The sequence below is a fragment of the Alnus glutinosa genome, chromosome 4, assembly GCF_958979055.1.
Source record: "Alnus glutinosa chromosome 4, dhAlnGlut1.1, whole genome shotgun sequence".
Taxonomy (NCBI): Eukaryota; Viridiplantae; Streptophyta; class Magnoliopsida; order Fagales; family Betulaceae; genus Alnus; species Alnus glutinosa.
The window spans coordinates 2,548,385-2,569,083 of record NC_084889.1 but is presented as its reverse complement, the minus strand read 5'-3'; the positions used below and the strand labels follow the sequence as shown (position 1 = coordinate 2,569,083).

At 34.6% G+C, this 20,699-nt stretch overlaps 2 protein-coding genes across 3 annotated transcripts; both read right to left on the bottom strand.

The window, feature by feature from the left end:
- Window positions 1-4,363: 4,363 nt before the first annotated feature.
- Window positions 4,364-6,734, bottom strand: LOC133866817 (cold-regulated protein 27). 2 transcript variants are annotated; one of them, XM_062303466.1, is made up of 5 exons: window positions 6,528-6,734; window positions 5,979-6,167; window positions 5,465-5,753; window positions 4,941-5,062; window positions 4,364-4,840 (listed from the first exon to the last, which is right to left on the bottom strand). In XM_062303466.1, the coding sequence occupies exons 1-5, from the start codon at window positions 6,624-6,626 to the stop codon at window positions 4,769-4,771; spliced, it is 771 nt and encodes a 256-aa protein (XP_062159450.1). In that variant the 5' UTR covers window positions 6,627-6,734; the 3' UTR covers window positions 4,364-4,768. The 2 variants fall into 2 exon arrangements, with proteins under 2 accessions (XP_062159450.1, XP_062159451.1); XM_062303467.1 differs by having other exon boundaries at window positions 4,941-5,053; window positions 6,528-6,733.
- A 1,487-nt stretch (window positions 6,735-8,221) lies between these two features.
- LOC133865837 (uncharacterized) lies at window positions 8,222-19,209 on the bottom strand. The gene is made up of 12 exons (XM_062302330.1): window positions 18,496-19,209; window positions 17,656-17,830; window positions 17,401-17,484; window positions 16,020-16,261; window positions 14,811-15,042; window positions 14,444-14,608; window positions 14,233-14,364; window positions 13,803-13,916; window positions 12,762-12,809; window positions 11,989-12,067; window positions 9,003-9,059; window positions 8,222-8,685 (listed from the first exon to the last, which is right to left on the bottom strand). Exons 1-12 carry the CDS (start codon window positions 18,681-18,683, stop codon window positions 8,627-8,629), a joined length of 1,575 nt encoding a protein of 524 aa, XP_062158314.1. The 5' UTR covers window positions 18,684-19,209; the 3' UTR covers window positions 8,222-8,626.
- Between the last annotated feature and the right edge of the window lie 1,490 nt (window positions 19,210-20,699).

Genomic DNA, 20,699 nt, shown 5'->3' with positions numbered 1-20,699 from the left:
ACTACAGCAAAGCCAGCAACGTGCTGAACAAGTTGATGTAACCCACCAAGCAATAGAAACTACAACAAAGCTTCAACAACAAAGCATCACAAAAAATCTGTAACCCCTGAGCCAACTAAACAGAAAGCAAGGGATGTAAACTCCATTTCTGAACCAGAAGGAAACTATTCACTATCTTCATGGCCGAGCACCTAGAATTGTTTGATCCAACTGATTGACAAAAAATGATGCAAAAATGAAACATCAGCCAATGCTAAAATCAATTCTCAGGAGCTTCCTCCGGACAACCCCTCCCAGCATAACCACAAATCAAACTATTCCACGACACAACATTTCTTTCAAGCATTCCATCAAACATCTTCCAATAAAAATGAACCAAAGAATTCCCGATAAATACATCTCCCTCTAAACCCATCTTAACAACTACTCCATGAGCTTGAATTCCCTCACAAAACCCTACAACCTTCGTGCATGTGCTCAGCAAAAACGGAAACGTGAATTCACCAGGCACAATGCTCGCAACCACCATCTCAATATAAAGCAAGATAGCATCACCACCTGTCCAGCAGAAGAGTAACCTCCAATCAAAGAATTGAACATGAACAACAACCCAGTAGTTCTCTCATCTCCATTGTAGCCTTCAAAATAATTGTCAAAGAGAAGAGGGATTAACAGGAACAAAGGCTTTGCTTTGGACCTTTGGTAAAAACAATCAAATAGCATCTGAGATTACATACCCATTCCTTCACAAACCATACAGAATACATAAATGCATTCATTGACTCAAAACAAGCCATGTAGAAATTTACCGTATGGCTTGTTCAATTTCATCAAAATTAACTCAAATTAGCCCATAACAGATGCAATATCACATTGACCCAAAACATCCAAAAGCCACAGAATTACCAAAAGTGCGATAAAAAACTTACAAAGAAGTTATCCAAACAAATGCACAGGAATCGAATCAAACAAGCAAACCCATAGAAATAAAAAAAAAAAAAACCCACAGAACCTACGAACAAGTGCACTAATTGGAGCCGCCGCAACAGAGGAGTTGATCATTCACACAAAGTTTTCTTCGATCCTCTGGAACACGAGCTGCTAATCAATGGGTTCCTTAAAAATAGAACCAAAACTTGCAATCGATTCCCGGCTCATAGGGTAGATGAAGGCAAATAGGAGGAGAGTGATGGCACTGAGATGCACTTGGGGAATGATTTTTGTCTGAGATTATAGGTGGGGAATGAATGCGAGCAAGCCGAGCAGGATAAAGAAGGCAAAGAAAAATGGATTTGTGGAGATTAGAACCATGGATCACGGGTATCGTGCGACACTGTGCACTTAAGTTGGAAATAGGTTCCGCGCGTGTTCTGAGCGTATTTGGTTAGAAAACACAAACCTGTTTTTAGAAACAACTCTAAATTGTTTTCATATTTCATGTTTTATGCGTTTTTGTTTTCTTACGTTTTTGTTTTTAAAACCGGTTGCCAAACGCATGCAGACAATTTTCAGACACGGTTTTCTGTTTTGGAAACAGCTTACCAAACAGGCTCCAATTTTGCAGGTAACCCTACGAGCTACCCACATGCATGGGTTCCACCATTGTGTCTTGAATTGTGTAAGAATTGTGCAACAAACACATCCCAAAAATCTAACTCGGTAACTTATCATTAGAAGCCGACCCAATTGGATGAGAACTGGTTCGTATGCTGGTTGGATTTCCAAATTTTGGGCTTTTGAACAGCCCTACTGAGACAACCTTGGGCCAGATGCATCATGCTCATGCCTATGAAAGCTCTCCAATAGAACCCTGTGTAGTATTGAAGCTAAAATCACACTTGCCCTATTTTGGTAGCCAACACATTGGACTTGGACGGACCATCTTATCCTCGAAGCCCAACCAATAGAATGAGAAATCCTAGGCATTTTCGCTCGAAAAATGTTACATGTACTTAAACTTTTATAAATAGAGCCTTACTAAGATGATTTTGTGCTTATTCATTGGTACTCGTAGCATTTCTTTTTATTAATTGTTTTAATTATCTTCGATGAATAAGCTCCACATAAATTAGTAAGGCTCCCTTTGTAAAAAATTGAAGTACTTGTAACATTTTTCTTCTCGCTTGTAATTGAAGTATCTCTTTTATTTGAGAACCGCACTACCATCTGAATATATTACATTGCAATGTTCTCTTTTTTTTTTTCTTTTTTTTTTTTTTTTTTTTTTTTTTTTTTTTTTTTTTTTTACAATGACTGATCCAATGGTAGATTGACAATACCACATGTCGCTATTGTTATTAGTTTTGATGTTACGCCTATATGTCACAATTTTTGTTAAAAATAAAGATAAATTTTACTTAACCAATTGAATTGTTGGCAGTTTTGCAATTACCCTCATAAATTTAAAAAACTCTCATTTGAGTGTATCCATTATCCAATTTTTTCAATTTCACTCATTTGTTATAATTTTTCGTTAAATCCTGTCAAAATTTTCAAAATACTTGTTTTTTCTTTTAAATAATAATAAAAAAAAGTGGCAAAGATTCAAGCTTGAGTATTTTTGTAAATTCTGTTAAATCCTGACCAATACTTAAATCCTTGCAATTATTTTCAAGAAAAAAATAATTAGTATTTTGAAAATTTTTACACCCCTCTGTTAAGATTTTTAGTTAAATCCTAACGAATTAGTGAAATAAAAAAAAAAAGATAAATAAACTAAATTAAGAGTTTTTTTAAATTTATTAAATAATTATAAATGTGAAGAAAGTCCAAGAAGTTAAGTGATTTTTCCCTTAAAAAAAAAAAAAAAAAACAATTTGGTAACAAAGCTGCAAAACGTATTTTAAAAAGTAATTTGATTAATTTTAAATTAAGAATGCTAGGGGTAGTCATGAAGTTAGTCTCGTGGCACTGCTCCCTGATGTCGCAATTCCATATCAGCAAACAATATATATATATATATATATATATATATATAGCTACTTCTTTCTTTATTTTTTATTTCTTTTTCCGTTCATTGACGTGACAATGCGACATGACATCGTCACGTCAAGGAGTATAATTTATAAATGTGTGAGTAACTTAATTTGGGAGAAGCCTTATTCCCTAACATTTCTGTTTTCAATTTGATAACGGAAAAGAAATACAACATGATTTTTGTTAATTTGATGCATCCAAAGTTTTGAACACATGAATTATTTAGCCATGTTAGCCTTTACAATTTTATTTTATTTTATTTTATTTTTTAAGAAAATTGTACGGATGCAAATCCGAATTAGGTTGATGTTTGGTTTAAGGACCCGTTTAGGAAGATGTCCCAATCTTTTAGGCTACCCGTTTACAAAAGGTAGAGGAGACGTGATTAGTTTGACTTTCAAATACCAACCAATGTGGGCAAAACCACGTGATTTTTTATCTAAAGAAAAAGAAATTCCCCACGTGACTAATATAATATTCTTCCTTTACGTTTTGAACTTGTTGAGAATCTTTTCATTGGCCATTTGTCTTTAAAGTAGGATGAAAGTTCGGATCGGCTCCGTTTGTTAAAATTTGTTTTTTTTTTTGTTTTTTGTTTTTTTTCTCAAAACAAAAACAATACAAACTTGTAGGCATTCACAAATTATAGCATCCCCCGTCGCGTGGACATGAGAATGTGTATATATTTATATGTATATTTGCTCCCATCTTGAATAATCATCTTGACACAATGCGTTTTAAAGCCGTGATGATTATGAATTTATTAGAACTCGACAGTTAAGCATGTTTTTGCGAAAGTAGTATCAGGATGGGTGACATCCTAAAAATTCTGGTTCGGAAGAGTTAAATGCGAACAATATTGTGTCATTGGGAGTGGGTTGTTACAAATGATATTAGAATCACTGCCTAGCCTGAGATTGGGAGCATGTACAAGCTCATAAAGGTCGTTAGCGAGCATTCATTGGGACGCCAAGAATAGAGAAATCTCATGAGAGTCGCCAGTAGGGACGCTGAGTCCCAATAAGTGATGATTAATGTGACGTCTTACATCGTCTGAATATAAGAATGAGTAACCTCTTAAGAAATATGATTAAAAAAACCAAAAATAGATAATATTGTATCGTTAAAAGTAGGCCGTTACACAAGCTAAAGTTTTTATCACTCATCAATAATAAGCAGGCCGGGTTATCGTATTTAATCAGGTTCTGTGCAATGAAGTCCCCACCAGCCATACGTGATAAGCTACCCATTACAGTGCATGTAAATAGAACAATTTTATTACATGGGATTCCGGTTCACTTGACTTCACAGTTGCTGATTTGAATAGGCAACTCGACTTGTATTGATGATATATATGATTGGGAAGGTTTATCTGAAAATCTCTCGATGCTAAATCAACACATACAAATATTTTTCCATAGATTCAACAGAAATTCATTACAGAACATCCGAAAGAAACATGGAAAACATCTCTCAGCAGATCATCAGTACTCCCATTTCCAGCACGGCCAAAGTCGTAGAATAGTTGCAGAATGGCAATAGTACTATCGATGACATGGAGGGGAAAAAAAAATACAAAAATAAAAGATATATACAACATTATCCATATCTGTATGTAGCAGCAGTAATAACCACTTACAACAAATTAATGGCAGGGAATCCTCAATGCCTCTCTCTCTCTCTCTCTCTCTCTCTCTCATACACACACAGAGAATATAAAACCTTCTGATTAGGTGGTAGTCACACTTGTTAGTCTTGTTATCTGTCTGCCAGTCACCGGTGAAGTACTCCTTTATCTAGCCGCAGAAATGCAGTTCTTGGTAACATCTGCTGCTGCTGCGGAAGATTCATTGTGTGGAACAACCTTGAAGAGCATGAGAGAGATGGACAACATCATTGAGATATCAATGCCCACGTAATGTTTTCATGATCCTGAAAATGATGCAATCGATAATATGCATTACCTGATCATTGCTAGAAGCATCGGTTATAAAAGAATTCGTCCTTTTCGCATTGCAAATTTGGCTTTCCTTTTCTCCTTCAACTTCTTCATCAACAAAGTTTTGATCCGAAACCTCTGCAAAAGCTATAGTAGTTTGAATAATTTTTGCATAGAAATCTATCTTGTATGAAAAACATTCCCTTTATCTTTCCCTCCAATTGTTAGCAGTCGATCAGGTTGTGGCATTCATTAGCGCATGAAACAATGGGTGTGAATTTAAATACCATCCACGCACGCCAACACAATTATCAAGCAAACAGCAAGCTAAGAGATTCTCTATAATTATTTGTATGAATTTGAGAAAATTCAGACATGTGATTATAAGAGACCACTTACAAGATCCATTGACCGAATAAGTGGTTATCCAATCTAATTTTTATTTGGTCAGATGAATCCCATAAGTGATCTCTTACAATTACTTACCCGAATTCTCTCGAATTCAGAGAAATAATTGTAAAGAATCATCGTCCAAGCATATAGCACCACCTGTGTCGCTGCCAACCAAATTGTGATGGCACAGATGAGAGTCACTCGCATGAATCTGCTTCGAATAACAAGCAGCCTTATTCCCAATCAAATCCAATGCTTGACTTGTGGATGCACCATTTTTTCGGAGATCTGCTGATGCTACAACGTGGGGTACGCATCTAGTTCGATAGTGTTGGATCCAAGGATTTTCCAGAAAAACATCAGACCCATCTGCTTTCTTTAGCTGAAGATTAGCAGCTCTTTCAAAATTAATCCTCTGCCAGTTGCCATTTCGATGAACCTTAAACTGGGAAAAAAAAAAAAGAAAAAGAAAGATTGAAAAAAGCAGTGCAGTAAATAAAAGTAATAATATCACATACTTATTAAGCACCCACACACACACAATTAATATGGAAGAATTCACGTAAAAGAGCCTTAAATCACGGGTTATATCAAAAGTTTAAATTAATGAGACATGATAAATTTGATAATTTAATTAATATTCTATCAAAGAGAAGAGACAAAGTGGAACCTGGCCAGAAGGGGTAAGGGTGCTGAAATGCTTTTTCCTGGAATACGTTGGATCTGACGAGCGGCAAAAACCTAGCAGATCCATGGATTCATATAACTGGTTTACAAATGATGCTTCCATGGAGTTGAGGTACAAGCTGTGCTTCTCATCTGTCCATTCTGTAGAAAGAGATTCCGTCACCAGATTGCCCTGATATATACAGTAACACTATGATCAAAGATCCTTGAAAAAAAGCTAATTAACCCAAGTGTTTTTTTCTCTAAAGATATTTTGGGAAGTTATTAAGAAAAAACATAGCTTAATATAATGGCAAAAAAAAAAAAAAACAAACAAAAACAAAAACAAAACGAAACTCAGCAACTATCTCATATGATTTCAGACCTACATGCCTATATATATATATATCTTTCTACGAACCCCAAATTAAATTAATCATGAGCAATAAAATAAACCCTGAAGATATATTTAAAAATCTGCTTACTTTGAAAGCTAAGAACACAGACTCTAAATCCAGTTATAAGAAGAAATACTAAGAAACAAGAAAAATACCAAGCTCGCAGGGTCCTTGGTGTCGCATGAGACGGTCGCGGTTGCTGTAGAAGAAGTTGGACGACTCCTCCGAGTCGCTCTTGCTCTGGAATCCTCCATGTTCACCGTAGAATTGGTAGAAATAATTCAGATTTCGGAGAGAGAGAGAGAGAGAGAGAGAATTGGAAGATAAAAAGATGGATGGGAAGATGGAAGGAATTTGGAGGCAGTGTTACAGTTGTCGCTCGCTTTTACACGTGTAATGGGCCATGAAGTTGCCACGTCAGTGCTGATTAGCTCTGGAGAGGAAGATATTTTTTGTTTAGGAGACATCGAAAATATCTCCTTGTCTCTTAGTGGTGCTGTGGGGTCCACAAACTGGTGGCGATGCGCTTTTAACTGCTTTTACTGTTCCTATCTCTTTTCCTTTGTCTTTTCGGCCTGAATAGTCGGATTTTTTTTATTATATCTTTTTACCGATTTTGGGCAGTAAATGGAGAGACGTCTCGCATCACGTGGGGACTCTGCCTAAATGCCTAAATGGGCGTTACACAAAAGATTTTTACCTTTGCGGCTTCTAAAATGTTTATTTGTTTGAAGAATTGAAGGCTGAACTCTGAAGGAATGTTTTTTTTTTTTTTAACCTTTGAAATTGTACAGCAGTAAAAATACAACCGTGGTTAACACTTTAGTTGAAGAGACAAATTGAACGTTGAAAAATATCTGGGCAGAATAAAGCTAAATGAATGTTGAAATGGGGCCCACTTAATTAATTAATGATAATTACTGAACTGCTGCTTTAATTTCATAAGTCAGACCAACTGATTATCTATATAATATTTGTGGCAAACGTGTTTCCACGAACAGCCTGTGGATGATTTACAACACCGCACCAGTTGACTAAACATTTTTTACTTTCTCATTGCGTCCAAAATACACTGAAAAATCAACTACTTTGTCAATAGACTGAGTACATGCATTGAATACATGCCAGCTCTGTTTAGATTTGTCATTTTTTAAAACGTGGGTCTTTAAAATAACGATTTCAAAATATTTGATTTTTAAAAATATAAGTAAGCGTATGATAAAATTATAATTTAATTTTTTAAATTGTAGTTTAACCTTTTAAAAAAATATACCCGTTTACCTGCAATTTGAAAATACATTTTTAACATTTTTAAATTATAATTTTTAAAAAAACACACTCCCAAACGATACATTATCTGAGATTTAGTTTAAAATTGCACTTTTGATATGCAAAATTGCAGTGTTAAACACACTCTGAGTTAGACAAAATTCTTCAAACGTAATTTGGAATAAAACTTTGTTCTTTCACATATTCCTTTTTTTTTTCTTCTTTATCTTAAAATGAAAATTCCAACTAATTGATAAATCAACCCTCTAATGAATATTTTGGGAGTTTCTATCCCTAATTCTATGAAAGTGACAAAAGATAACATAGTAACGTTATACATCACACTTTTATCTCATTTTGTTGATGCGTCATTGCCTTGGTTTTTTATTTTTTATTTTTTTACAAGGGATAATCTAAAGAATATATGACTGGCATTGCCACATCAACAAAGTGGGATACAAATGTTGCGTATAGCATTTATCAAGATGACAATATAAAAATTGTGTTTTCTTTCTGTAAAGAGAAATGTGTTTCCAATTATTAATTACATGCAAGCCCTTAATAAGAGTGCTCTTGAATCTTGATATTAATGTGACTGTCCAAATCATTCATAAAACAAAAAATAATACAAAAGTACAAAGATATATCCCCTTCAAGAGACAAAATTGAATGAGCTGATCTGATGTTTACATTGGATGTACAGAGAATTATAATTTAGGTTTTGGGCCTTTTGGCTATCAAGCAGGACATTTTGAACTGATGTTGGCTTTATGGTGGCACTTATACTGTTATACATTACAAAATATAAGGAGGGAGAAACAAAGAATTGTGCCCGAGACAAGACCTTATTCATGTTTTCACATGGCAATAATTCTCGACAAAACCAGACTCGTGTAATAGCTTCTGGTTTTGGTGTAATAGCTTCTTTGTTTTTGAAGTAAATTATACCTAATCTGGTTGAAGGAGAACGGAAAGACGTTTAAACTCAACTTTCCTGCTTCTGCTCCCCCTCTGATATCACAGTTTCTTGCAAGTCAATCCGACCTGTGTCGACAGCTTCTTGTTAAAAAACAACAAAACCAGAAACAGTGAAAATAAACATTATTTGGATAATCAGCAGTACTCGTAAATGATATTCTAGGATGTGAGTTTTTGTTCTGCTCAATTATTATCAAAAGCAAAAGGGCAATCAGAATCTGATGGATAATCTGCAATTACCACTCGTGGAATATAAGAAACGAAAAAAAAGAAAAAGTCCTTTGCTCTGAAAAACTACAGGATTTGTCACAAACAGAATTGTAGAGTAGGGTTTACCTTGACACCAAAAGGAGCTTAATATCAAAAATAAAAACTAATCATACCTAATAAGGAAATTAGTGATGGAGCCTTTGAAGATCCATTTGATCTCATATCCGTACCTGGAATCCACACCAAAATTGTTGAGTCTGGCTCCATTATTTAGAAGTAGTAAGGACAGTAAAGAAAATTAATGCTCATGCAATACACGCTGGGATACAGTAAGATTAACAGGATTTTTGGTAAACAAAGACTAGCTCATTTTTAAAATTTTTGAGCTTCTTAACAAAGAAAATTATCCACATTTATAACTCGTTTTATCAATCAGAAGACAGGATATAAAGAAATATTGGCAATACAGTAAAGCCAAAAGGTAGGGGTGTAAACGAGCTGAGCTACTCGTGAGCTTACTCGAGATCGGCTCGAATAAACTCGACTCGTGCTCGAATCGATTATTAAATGAGCTACTCGTGAACACGAAAATCAAACTCGATTATTAAACGATGCAAACTCGTATAAACTCGACTCGACTCGACTAAAGCTCGTGAACCCGCTCGTATAAGGATCGACTCGTATATATATATATAACTAGTTTTATAATATAGTATATTAATAAATAATATACTATACGTAAGCATAAATTAAGTAATAAATAACAATAGTTATTAGTTAGTATATATTAATTGGTTATAGGTATATAAAATAATAAAAGTGAATAATATCAATAATTAATTATTAGTCATATGATATAATGACAATTTGTATACTTAATCATATTATTCATGTTATATAATAAGATTATATGGCTATATGATCATATAATAATATAACATTGTGCCATATGACATGTAAATATAAAATATGCAATCACTTTATTATATGTTATGAGTTTATCATTAAATACTTAATAATCATTACATCACGTGATCTAAGATTTAAGATCATACGAGTTGTTAAATCATTAAATATGCTATCATATGATAATACTTAGATCGTATGATCATATAATATTAGTATTATTAGTAGGTAGTTATAAATTATGATTTATGACTCATAAATTCATAATGATCAATTTGACCATATTTAATTACTTATTATAGATTCATAGATAATTGTAATTCAGATTCTAGATTCATTGGCAATTGCCTTATTGTTTGCTTTTATTGCAAAATTCTAATACGTGCAAGTGCACATTATTTTGAAAATTTGTGGTTTAATTTTTAATTTTTAATTTTTTTTGCTAAAGTCAATAATTTAAATTATGATACGAGCCGAGTACTCGAGCTCGGGATCGACCAAAATGGCCGAGCTCGAGCTCGAGCTCGGACAATAGTTTTTCTTACGCGAGCCGAGCTCGCACAAGATTTTTCAGCTCGTGTCGAGCTCGAGCTCGAGCTCGAGCTTTACTGTTTGTTAAACGAGCCGAGCCCGAACAGGCAATACCCGCTCAGGATCGGCTCGTTTACACCCCTACCAAAAGGGCTTCTAACCAAACAAAATGCATGTCCAACGCCACAAACTAAATTTAATATTCATGAAACCTGCTTCTTTCTTTCTTTTCTTTTTTTTCTGTTTTTTTTTTTTTTTTTTTTTTGGGGGGGGGGGGGGGGGGGGGGGGGGGGGGTGAGTAAAGCCTGCACATTGTTCAAGGAAAATCATCATGTGATACATGAACCCAAACAGGGGCATACTTTGATGAAATATTATTTATAGGAGGAAAATATTTGTTAAATTCAGTTGTTAAAAGCTAATGAACTACCACATTCATGATGGGACATCCGATGCAACATGACTGCAGATATAAATGATAGGTGTCATTCTACATCATCAAAATGCACATGCAACAGGCTATGACTAGCAATTTATAATCGCCTTTCCTGGATGGAAGATCCTTTTGAAACTAGATCTCCAATTAGACCTGTGATTTTCTCAAGATAAAAATGAGTGGTGTGAGGAAGACTGACGAGCATCCAGCATAAGTGGATAAAAATTACAGCTGCTATAACTCTTACAGTTAATCCAAATACAACATTCATTTACAATTTTGTCATGACCCACAAATATCAGTACTTATCCTCATATAACAATTCCCAGTGAGTAAGAAAATTGGTAAACTCAAATTATATTTCCAGCCATTAAAGAACACAATGTGCATATAAGTAAAATTTATTTTGATCTTCATGCATAAGAACAAAATTTGGATCACTTTCTTGCAAGCTCTTCCAGAAATTCAGCTAATAAGACAAAATTATAAGTTCATTTGTGTAGGTTTTTGGCTTTAAAGGAGTTTGGATTCCTTAGAGTGAAGGATAAGATTTTGGTGCACATTGGCATTTAACGTCGAAACATTGGAAACTTCCATTATTAACTATTCTCATATTATGCTTTTTTCATACTATTTTAGGATGGCTACTCAAGTCCTATCCTTCAGACCTATCACCAAAGCCAAGCATAATTACCATGTCTCCCTCCACCTCATCTAGGTTAAATAAAGTCATCCTTTATTTCTATAGACCCCTAAAACTGCATGCCTTCCTCACCCAGTTCAATGTCCTCACAAAACCGGAGTTTGGATTCCTTAGAGTGAAGGATAAAGATTTTGGTGCACATTGGCATTTAACGTCGAAACATTGGAAACTTCCATAATTAACTATCCTCATAATATGCTTTTTTCATACTATTTTAGGATGGCTACTCAAGTCCTACCCTTCAGACCTATCACCAAAGCCAAGCATAATTACCATGTCTCACTCCACCTCATCTAGGTTAAATAAAGTCATCCTTTATTTCTATAGACCCCTAAAACTGCATGCCTTCCTCACCCAGTTCAATGTCCTCACAAAACCAAATTCAATTGACTCTGAAATTTAGTTCCTTTCATATTAACAGTAAAAAATGCCTCCTTTAAGTATGTTCACATTAAGTTGGATCAGCATTCTTCACTCATAGAGTCAAAAGTTGAGATAATACACCAAATTGATCTGAAATTAAAAAGGAAAGAAAAAAAGAATCTTATATAAGGGAATCTAACAAATGGCAATTGCAGCAGACCTGAACTTTCAAGTGATTTAAGGACATCCGACTTCTTGAAAGTAAATCCTATGAAATTGGTATCTTTTGATGTCAGCATCTGCAACATCAAACAAGCAAAATCTAATTTAGGAATTATTCTGCCAAATCTATCACAGAGCAATAGTACAAAAGCTAATATCCTGCAAGGAATGTGGTCAGTCACTCTACATAATTTAAGAAGTATGAAGAAAGTGACTATTAAGGACAATAAGAGTAAATTAATGGGGCTTACAAGTCGTATATCACATAACCCATTGAAATAAGGAATTAGTATCTAATACCATTTCACAAATACTGAACTTATAATTATTGAATTATTATGATTAAACCTCAATTTTCAGCACAATGTCCCCCCACCCCCAAATTCCAACCCTCATAGAGGAGGAATATACTTTTAAATTATTGCTATTCTTAAAGCTCTTTCAAGTTCACTAATCTCCGAACCTCCAGTTATAAAAAGCAGGCATAATTAAATAGGTCGCTGAAATGAGAACCTGGATGACAACTAGTTTTTTTCTTTTGAGAGAGGGGGGGGGGGGGGGGGGGGGCGGGCGAGAAAGAAAAATGACAACAACATGCACCTATGTTCAACTCCAATGCTTAGCAGCTCATTTAAGAATAAAACATTAAAACAAAACATTTTATCAAAAAATGATAGAAATGACTAAGCAGAGAGGTTTTATTTACATAGTTTTTTGAGCAAGCTTTAATCAGACATTTCCAATAAAATGGAGAAAGTAAAAAGTCATTACCTTCCGCCAGGGTCCCACTGTTGGTATTGTGCATGGTGGACCTTCTACCTATTTAAAAACAGGAAAAAATGCAAAGGCTTGTTAGAAATCTGTTTTCTTTCTTTTTCCAAGAAAGAAAAAGAGAGATGTAAAGGATTAATTCTCAATTGAACAAGTCAAACCCTCTATAGTATGGTTTAAAATCTTGCATATCATTTCAAAGAATAAAATGAAAAGGCTAAATGAAGAGAGAGAGCAACTTCTACCTCTACAAAATTTCAATCACTGGGAGAGTAACTAATTTTCAAAGAATTTCAATATTTAATCATATTTTGAAGGAAACCACCCATTTAAAAATCCGTCTCCAGCAGATAGCAAAAAACATTATTTATTACTTTTTTAAGTATTATTTATTTCTTTATAGTATAAAATAGTTTGTTGTAATCTTTGGAAGGGTGTAAAAGAAAAATGTCTGAGATGGCCAGGCGATATTCTACGGAAACCAATGCCACTCCATTCATAATGGAATTAAAACAAGAACAAGGTGAAGACCATAAAGGGCACAGGTTAGAAATATTTTGCCAACTTAACAAACATTTTACTTTGAATAGTGCACTTATGTACAGGGTCCATTTTCCGGACCCAGAAGTGGGAACCAAGGCTTGAGCTTCAGACCAGAAGCATATAAAGCATTTTTTTTTTCTAATATTCTTTTCCCCTCTGCTGATTTTCCCTTTCACTCTCTCACTGACTTCAAGCCCTTCTCTCCCTTTCTCTCGCTCATTAACCGTCTTTTTTTCTTTCTCGTATTCTTTCTATCATTAAATAATTATAAAAAATAATTAAGATGGTGCAAAAAAGAGGTAAATGTTTTAACACGTGGCATTATAGTCCATAACACGTGATGTTAATGGCTGTTTCCAATACATGAATGGAAGAACCTGATTCAAAAAAATAGGAATCATAAGGTGTGAATAGAAAAATTAAAAACCCCACAGTCTCGATAGAACACCATTAAACCACAAGACTATAAGTATCAAAGCATCTACTCAGCATACTCACTTCAGGAAACTTCTCAAAATTCTGAGTGTCTAAGTCTCCATTCACAGTAGGTTTATATGCAGCTTCCATTTCATACAGCATGTCCCACTGAATGCATTTGAACCATGGATGTGCCTGAGAAAACGCTAACTTTTATGAGAACAGTAATTCACTCAAACATGAAAGTGTAAATGTGATGATAGAATTTTGGAATAGTCCCACGAATATGTGGTGAAAAGCATTTTAAGAAGCTAAGAATGACTGGTGTGGTGAACAAATATTACAACTGGACCATTTAAAAAATTGAATTTGCTTTGTGGTTCATGTACAATAGCAAACTCTTCTGTAACCCATCTGCACCATAAAATTTAAAAAAGAAAAAGAAAAATACTTTCCTAAAATTTAATCTGATACTTGTTAAGAATTTGCTTTTATCTTGGATAGGTGTTACCTTTATTTCTTCCACTCCTCGGGTACCCAACCTTGTTTCAACATCACATAATAAATGACATATCAGATCCTTAGCATCCTTTGATATTTTTGGTTCCTCAGGGAATTTCAAGCATGTTTTCCAATTGATTATCTGATATCAGATAAAAGTGTTGTCTATTCAGAAAATATAAAGGATACTTATGAAAGATAAGGGTTACAAAGTAGTATACCTTGCGGCATGTGATCCTTGGATCATCAGAACAGAAGGGAGGATAGCCAATAAGCATCTCATACATGATTGCCCCCAGCGACCACCAATCACACTCAATTCCATAACCCTTCTTGAGCAAAACTTCAGGTGCCATATAATCAAGAGTTCCAACAGTTGAATAGGCCTGTAGAACATAGATGAAATTGATAATATGAAGCATGTAGAAATATTGATCAAGAAGTAGGACATACAAAAAAAGAGCCAACAATCTTTTCTTAACAGAAAGTCACTGCTATGCTTGACATTGCACATGAGCTATAAGACTGGAATTCGCCATGAAATTAGAAAGAGAGAGAGAGAGAGAGAAAAAGAGTTTAGATAAATACCAATGCACGGCGATTACGTTTCCATTGTTGCAATTTTTCCTTTGGCATCAACCAAGGTGCTTTATCGTAAGCAGAATGTCCTTCAGTTTCAGGAGTGGATTCCTGGGTCGTAAAATCATCATCTTCCAATAATATTGATGAATACTTATCATCTAGAGGCTTGCACAAGCCAAAATCTGAAAGCTTCAAATGGCCATTTCTATCCAGTATCAGGTTATCTGGTTTTATGTCCCTACAAGCAGTACACTGCCAGAGTAAGCATACACTTCTATGTCGAACTTGAAAATAACTGGATACTTGTACTTTTGTAAGAAAGTATATTTAAAACTTCATCTTGATCTCTGACTCAAATCGACAGAAGTTGAGAAAGAGTAAAAAGGCCTTCACTGAAATACAAGTATTTTTTTTTTCTGTCCAACTCAAGTGTTCAGCCAAGGGAAAAGCAAGAAACCTGAGACAGGTATTAAAAATTTTATAGAACGAGAATGTCATCACTTATTGTTGGGTGACATGACAATGACAATGTGAAAAGATCACATTACAATAGCCAATAAGAGGGTAATACTTTATGAATCTTATGAATATCTCACCTGTTCTGTCAGTTAAGAATCTGGAAAAATCAAAGGTTTCATTTTCTCCGCAGAAAGGATTTCAAATAGATCATGAAGGAAAGAATACAACAGCAAGTATGGCATACTCAAAAATTAAAGTCAGCAAGAGGAAGATGTTGGCCGGCAGTTCGTTATAACAATAAACATTTCATAAAGGTTAAACTATCATCTAGAAATTTTTCTGAGTATAATGTTTTGATAGATAAAATAAAATTAAAAAAAAAATTAATTAATTTCTAACTGTAAGGAGTCGAGTGCAAATTGCTGAGCCAGGCTCAGGCCAGATTTGGTCTCATTGTAGCACTACTTATGACAAACTTGGCAGCCTGCTGAGACTATCCTTGACCAATATTCAGTCTCCAATGTGTTCTCAGGCCAAGCCAGGGTCTGTTAATCTGTAACATATCTTTTTCTATGTCCTTCACAAGCCAGTATACTGAGCCCTATCCTGCTCTCAGACTGGGCAGGCTAGGATTATCAGAGAAGCAGGGCCTACGATTTCCACTCATATCGAAACATTTACATGCACAAGTCTAATAACTTTGATGTCTAACTAATAGTTAGTATCAAAAGAGCATGCAGTGATAAAATATCATACCTATGAATATATTTGTGTTGATGAATTGAGTAAATAGCTAGAACGCTCTCTGCTATGTAAAAACGTGCAACATCTTCGGAAAGAATATCTTCTCTCATCAGTAATGTCATAATGTCCCCACCAGGTAGATACTCCATGATAAGGTACAAGAAATCAGAATCTTGGAAAGAATAAAAGAGTTTTACAATGCACCGACTATCAACCTCTGCAAGCAAGTTCCTCTCAGATCGAACATGCTCAACCTAAATTATGGAAAGAAATAGAATAATTAATATATAACCTGATGCACAGAGTACACGAGAATTACTCAATTCCAGACATACATCACACTAAAGCATCAGATAGCATATTATAACTAATCTCATCAAATTTCTCCTTTAGTAGGGCCTTATCTTTGTATACATCCTATGTACCAAGGTTGTGTCCTTTTGCGCTTTTCATTGAAATGAATTATTTATCAAAAAAAAAACTAATCTCATCAAATTTCTCAATGTAAACTTTGGTTTTTATTTTCAAATATTTCTGCGGTTTTATAGGAATTTTAGTTTTTGAGAGTCCAGTTAACATTTCATTCTTAATTTCCTTTATATTTTCTTTTGAATTTAATTGCAACAATTTTAACCACTCCCCCTTAACCTAGTACCACATGCACCACCACTCAAGGTAACTTCTCACTGACTGTTAAGGGATGCAGACTAATACACATAAAGATCAACAAAATGATTATGACATTTAATGCTAAGAACAGACATTTTCAAACTTCTTTAGAATACAGCTCCAAACAATTATGATCAGTTTTTTTTTTTTTTTTAAATAAGTAAATTTAGTCTTGTTGAAAGTGTAAGGCACCCCTAAGTACACTGTAAGTATATAAAAGGAAACACCTAACTAAGAATAGAAAAACGAACAAGGAAATCAGTAGAGCTAATCAACGGTGGAGACAAAAAAACCACCATCCAAAGATCACTGTATGAAAAAATGAAGTTAAAATATCCTCCGTGGAACTCTCCAAATCCTCGAAACACCTAAGATTTCTTTCCTTCCAAACACACCAAAAAATGCAGATTGACACCATCTTCCAAATCGCAGCACTCCTTGGCCTTCCAAACTTTCACCAACAGGCAAATAAGTTGATAACTCTTCTAGGCATAACCCAACACATACCAAAATGAGTAAAAATGTTATTCCATAGAGCGGAAGTCACGTCACAGTGAGGATATTTTAAATCATTAAACTACAAAATACACCAACTCAAACCAATATTCAAAACATTAACAAGAATGCAATAGTGCCTAAGGAGACAAAGAAGAATGCCTCAACAAAAGCATCCATGTATATATACTATGAGTTAGATAAACTGTTAACAAAGATACCACTTCACCTGTCCACGGCTAAGCATCTCTGATTTCTTCAATTTCTTCATGGCAAAAATATCTCCTGTATCTTTAGCACGACATAGCCTAACCTGCATTTATTGGATAAGTACTGGGTGAGTGTGGTGCTACCTAAAATTTATTCCTATATATGCAGTCCAAGGAACTTACACAATTAAATGGAGCATTTAATAAAGTCTGCAAAATAAAAGGAAAATCTGAGAAATTCCCAAATATTGTCATCTTATAAAGTTTTCATGTACCTCACCAAAGGCACCTTTACCGATTATGGCTAATTGCTCAAAGTCATCAATTCCGACTTTACGTCTTTGCAGCCTCATATATTCAGTTTCTCTTCGCTCCAAATTCCTCATCATCTCCTCCTGCTCCTCAATTGGTACCTGAGCTTCTTGTGCTCTCCTTTGAAGTGTTCTACGTCTAAAACAGAGTAATATGAACTAAATTACCATATATTTAAACATAAACAATAGTCTGCATGTCCTAATTAAATATCCATATAGAGAAAGAGATAGAGAGGTTTCCACAGCAACCCTCAATAATCACTAAGCATACATGTAATAAATTCTTTAAGAAACGAAAAGGAACTTGATTCTCACAGGCACAATTGAACTTTTTATATACAAATGATACAAACTGGCTTTGGTCTCCCGGTAAAAAGCAGGGAAAGGAAGGTAAAAGGTTAAACCAGAAATAATGTCATAACCTTCTTTTCTCTTTTAATAAATCCCAGTTCTCAAATACCAATTCATGGCTTTAATAAAAATTTACAAGACAAAGACATAAGCAATCATATCCTAATCTAGTGCCATAAAAGTACATGTCCAACATAAATATGCCAAAGCTGTGCGGCAAACCCATATACGGAAAAAGTAAAAGAAGTACTTCAAATGCATATCTTAACAAGTGTAGCCATATAGAATCGTACAGAACCAGCCCCACAAGCACTAAACACCAATTTCGAATCACAATTATATCAAATCAAACAACAAGAATACGACCAATAACCCCCAAATTTCTCAACCCGAACAAAAATCATGTATTAAATAAACAGTAGACGAAAATAAAAATCAACGAATCTGAACCTGTCTTTGCGATCTTGCAGTCCCTGGAGATAATTCTTGTAATGATTCTCTATGAACTGTTTGGCCGCAGCGGCCTTCTGCCTCGTCACCGGAGACGAAACGGAGACATCCGGACCCGAATCGAGGCCAGCCCGATCCGGCCTCAAGTTCACAGCCCCCAACCTTACCGTCCCATCGCCACCTTCCATTTTCCCTCCAACACAATCTACTGAGAGAACCCTTCGTGCGAGCAATTTGAAGTGAGCCTAAAGTCACAGACTCGCATATTTCCTCAGATAGATCTCAAAGTGTTTGTGAAAATGACTGAGAGAGACACACAAAGAAATACAACCAAATGAACTGTCATACATACACATATATATATTTTTATATTATACACAAACGCAACTCGCAACTCGCAACTCGCAAGCTGTCTTATCTACGATCTTTTGTTGTTAGCTTTTTTGGGAATGAGTGTGCGGAACGCCATTATTTTCCTCTACATGAACTGGAATCTTGGAAGCACTTTGTTGCTGACTTCCAAAGTGTCGGTGCGTACAATCGAGGCGTGAAACTCTCGTAAGGGATTATGGGGTTCGTGGTTGGATGGTGTTGATCACGCGTTGAAGTGGAGACTGGGGTTTACGCATTTTTCCGATTTTAAAACAGTGGATCTAGCACTCGTACTGTCGTACTGGTCTGCGTTATGTTTGATGATACCGCCGTGAGAGTCACGAACCACGACGACTGTTCATCTAACTCGTCGGTAATCCCAAAAAAATAAACTTGTCGGTTTCTTTTTTAATATATATTTTTTTAGAGCATATATAATTCTTTTTATTTTCAATCATTGTTAATATATTAATCTTTATCACTCCTAAAAAATAATACATTACGAGATAAATAAATGTTTTTTTTTTCTATTCAAATAAGGAAAAAGGGTTACAGGAAATTAAACCGTGAAAAAAAAAAAAAAAAACCACAACGGGAAAAGCAGCAAAATACAAACATAAACAGTAAATAGTGCGTAAAAATAGTAAGATTCGTTTAAATTAGGGTTTGCAGTTTCAGAACATACGATTAATAGATCTCAATTTTAAAACGTGTGATTTAAAAATGCAGTTAAATATTCAGTAAAATCACAATTTGGCCTTTAAAAATCATAATTTAACTTTAAAAATCGTGAGTTTTTTAAAACACACCTCTTTATTTACGATTTGTAAATTCAGATTTTTCAATATTTTCTAACCGTATTTTTAAAAAATAAAAAATACACTTCCAAATAATACAGTTATTTTTTTAAAATACCAACTTGACAAAATATTAGAGAAATTTTAATATCAGTATTTTCAACTAATTGTTACTCATAGTCAATCGGAAAACTTTATACACTATATTTTCAACAGGGGGGGTAAAGTTAAGTGGAGAATTAAATTTAATTAAGCTAATCTTCTTCTGCTCACCGGCACCGACAAGACCTCCACCGCGCTTTCCATTGTGTCATATCCTGTCCCAACACATTATAATAAAAAACAAATCAAAATATCTTAACAATTATAAGAAGTAAAATTAGGGCAAGAAAAAGTGTAAGGTCAATGATTAGGCAAGGACTAGACTAGATGAGATTAGAACCTAAGAGGACGGAGTTTAAAACACTTAAAAAAAAAAAAAAAAATCAAATAATTAAGGTGCTGTGTTCAAACAAGATAATTCATTCAAAATAAATACATGACCGTATGAATACTGTTTAAAATGTCCTAACGTACCACATAAAAAATCACGATATACTAACTTGCTCATTTTCAGTTCATTTGAACTGGAGATGATTCTTGACCAACACATATCCTTACAACACGAACGTTCCTTCATGCTACCGGGATGAATTAGAAGCCAATATTGGAATATAAAAGGAAACAAATAGATTCAGATTTGACGATACAAAATGAAATCAAAAACATTTATGGTTTTCCTTCTTTGCTAAGAAAAAATCCAAATGATAAATGTATTTAACCCAATCTTCCACTTGTATACCGATGTTATTTGGGTTTGAGGCAATGCATCCATGCCATATTTGGTGCCATGTGCTTCAAATTCGTGGAATTCTAGCATCTATAAAATGCATGGATGGCAAACTTTGTTCTCAGCTGGGACTTGTTCAAGTATGAAATACTGAGTATTTTGGCTACGCTTTTTGCATGTAACTCATATGGCTTTGGATTGTCTTT